Source organism: Pongo pygmaeus, chromosome 19, assembly GCF_028885625.2.
Source record: "Pongo pygmaeus isolate AG05252 chromosome 19, NHGRI_mPonPyg2-v2.0_pri, whole genome shotgun sequence".
NCBI lineage: Eukaryota > Metazoa > Chordata > Mammalia > Primates > Hominidae > Pongo > Pongo pygmaeus.
Window position 1 is genome coordinate 74080969 of NC_072392.2, and position 2949 is coordinate 74083917.

Genomic DNA, 2949 nt, shown 5'->3' on the forward strand with positions numbered 1-2949 from the left:
AATGACACTATTATATTTTTTTTTCATAAATAGATAATGTCATCTGGATTAGTTTATATATTTTGTCATATTTGGTGTTTGGGTAATGTCCAGTATTTCTCAACCTGTCTGAAACCATTTTTTGGGAGGACAAGTCAGGAAAAGTCTACTTTCAAATATGCCGATGTACTAGACCATCTTATATGCAAGAATGTTTAATTTTCTTAAAACAGCAAGAACAACAAAATTAAGAAATTTTTGTCCATACTGCCACCATTTTCAGTTTCACTAATGTTCCCAGTTTTTCTTTAAATGCCAATGTTCAGAGTTAAGAAACACATTTAATGAATGAACAGAAATAAACAGGAGTAATTGTAGACATTTGTGCTATGCCAGAGATGTAAAATTTATTAGGATAATCATGAAGAACTTCCTTAATTTCCAGAAAGATACCACCCAAGACTGAAAACAGAATTCCCAAAGCACCCACAGAAAGAGACACTTTAATATGAAGGAATCGAACAGCTTCAGGAAGCTGTAGGCATCCACCGACTCAAACTGCAGTTGGTTATAGCTGAATGGTCATTCAAAGTTTCCTGGTCTCTTTTTTTTGCAGGGGGTGGTTGTGATAGTACCATCCTTGTTCCAATTTCTAAAGCAGAGTACATTAGTTGTAGGTACTGAGATAGGTGAACGCTAAAGCTTCTATGTTGACTTTTTCAGTCTCAGGCACTGAGCAAAGTAGCCATCCATTAGCAGCCTTTTGGGAGGCAGGGCTCACAGCAGGGCTGAGTGAAGGTGGTGAGGTTGAGGGTCTCCAGACCTGGAGTTGGCTGGCAGGAGTTGAGCAGGAAGCAGGTGGGCACGCAGGGCTGAGGAATGTGGCAGGGTGGGGGACAGTTGTCACAGCAGGTGGGCTCCAGTAACCAAACTGTGTGTGGGCAGGTGCTGGGCAGGCAGACTCCACAGCGGCAGGATTTGTCAAAGGAGCAGATGGTGGTGGCAGGCCCGGTGGGGACACTGCAGCTGTGAGAGGCACAGCAATCCATGGCTATCGGAGTCTGTGGTATTTATGGGTTTGATTGAAAAGATGGATAAGGCTTCTGAGGTGTGAATATCTCTCCTTTCTATGGGGCTCTTATATACCCTCTCCACTGGGAGTTGGTCCAGCCAAGAGGCTTCTTTCCTGGTTCTTGTTTATTTAGTGTACCCATTATTCTTTAATTTGTTTGACATTTAGACTCTGTAAAGAGTCCCCATTTTCCTAATTAACTTTTATTTGAGTTCATTGCTAAATCTGAACTGATTACCCTTGCTATTTGTCACTGGAACACAAGCTTTATGAGGTATCACCAAAGCCTTCTGTTATTATATTTTCAACACCAGCCCTGCTGGGGAATATTGCATGACAGTGAGTCTGTAATATGTGGGCCTGCTCTCCAGTGCTGCTTTATTTTTAATCTGTCACTTTATCTCTACCAATTTGTCTGATAAAGTATTCTTGTTTTAAAGAGTTGAACTTAATTTTACTTTCTTTTAGCTTTGAGGCTTTTGAAGATCAAAATTACATTAACATGAAGAAATATGCCATTGAGAAATATGGAAAAACTTTTAAAAACACTTATTATTCTAGTTTTTTACTATAAAATATTTTGTATACATTTGTTTATCATTACATTACATTACCGGAATCATATTGTGCATAGGTTCTGAAACTTGCCTTTGTGTGTGTGTATATATATATATATATATATATTCATATTTGATAGTGTTACTTTTAATATTTCTTAGCATTTATTATATAATTGCACTTCTGTTACTTTAAAATTTTATATTATTATGCATTGAGGTTATTTTCAACTTTTCTCTACAATAATTGTGGCAATAGAGCACCTCTGTTATATAAATCTTTGTGCATATTTTTGATTATTTCAGAAACAGAATTAATTATTTGGTAGAATTATAGAGGCAAATGTTAATTTCTAGTATTTTTAAGGCCTTTCATATGATTGCCATACTGCTTTTCAGAATGGTTCTATTTACCTATTTTTTTTGTTCAAATTATCTATTTCCACCAGGTGTGTTTGATTAAGAATTCCCATTTCCTGTATCTTTGACAGGTACTTTATTTTAAAGGTGTTTTCCAATTTCATGGGTGAAAAACACAATTTTATGATTGTCGTGTCTGTATTTCTTTTATAACCAGCTAGGTTGAAATATTGCTTCATATGCATATTGGCCATCTGTCTTCTATTGAGAGCTGGCTTGCTTTGTTTCCTTCACTGCTAATTGCAGGCAAATTGAATTTTTAGCTTCTGTCTATATAGACTAAATAAAATAATAACTTAAGAATACAAAACTAAAATTCAAGTAAAATTGTTACCAAAGGAAACTTATGAGCCTGAGCTAGATTAATCTGTTGACATTTGATTTCGTTCTCTCTCTCTTTTTCTTTTTTTTTACAAGGTATTGCATTTTTTCCTGAAATCAAATGTAGCTGTGGTAGGAAAGACCTGGTTCTAGTACCAGTACGCTATTTAGACTGCAGGCATAGTTCAGTGTTTAAGAGGGAGCACAAGGTGGACTTGTGGCCAATATCATTTATACACTTCAAACCATTTCCGCTCAGTGTGGTCTCATGCGTCCTGCAAGCCATGGTTCTTCTCACATTCTTCTCACCTCCTCCTTTAGGCACACCTGTTGAGTGGTGCATGGTGGTGTGCATGTTTGTATGTTTTGGGAATGGGGACGTATAGTCAAGAGGACCACACGAGGAGTCAGAATAGCTCTTGACTGTTCCCGGTGCTGCTGGTTATCTTCCTTGTTATGGTAAGCAATTCACTTTTAGGAGCTTCATCCTTTTTCTCTGAGAAATCAGAGTAATCACATGCATATTCCTCCACTCAGAAGATTATTGTGAGGTTCACATGTGATAAAAAGGGTGAAAGCTCATGGACAACCATATAGTGC

At 37.2% G+C, this 2949-nt stretch overlaps 1 protein-coding gene across 1 annotated transcript; it reads right to left on the minus strand.

Annotated features, from left to right (window-relative positions):
• Nucleotides 1-352: 352 nt before the first annotated feature.
• LOC129017643 (keratin-associated protein 3-2-like) lies at nt 353-1095 on the minus strand. Its single transcript, XM_054458252.2, has one exon. It carries the CDS (start codon nt 1026-1028, stop codon nt 732-734), a length of 297 nt encoding a protein of 98 aa, XP_054314227.1. The 5' UTR covers nt 1029-1095; the 3' UTR covers nt 353-731.
• Between the last annotated feature and the right edge of the window lie 1854 nt (nt 1096-2949).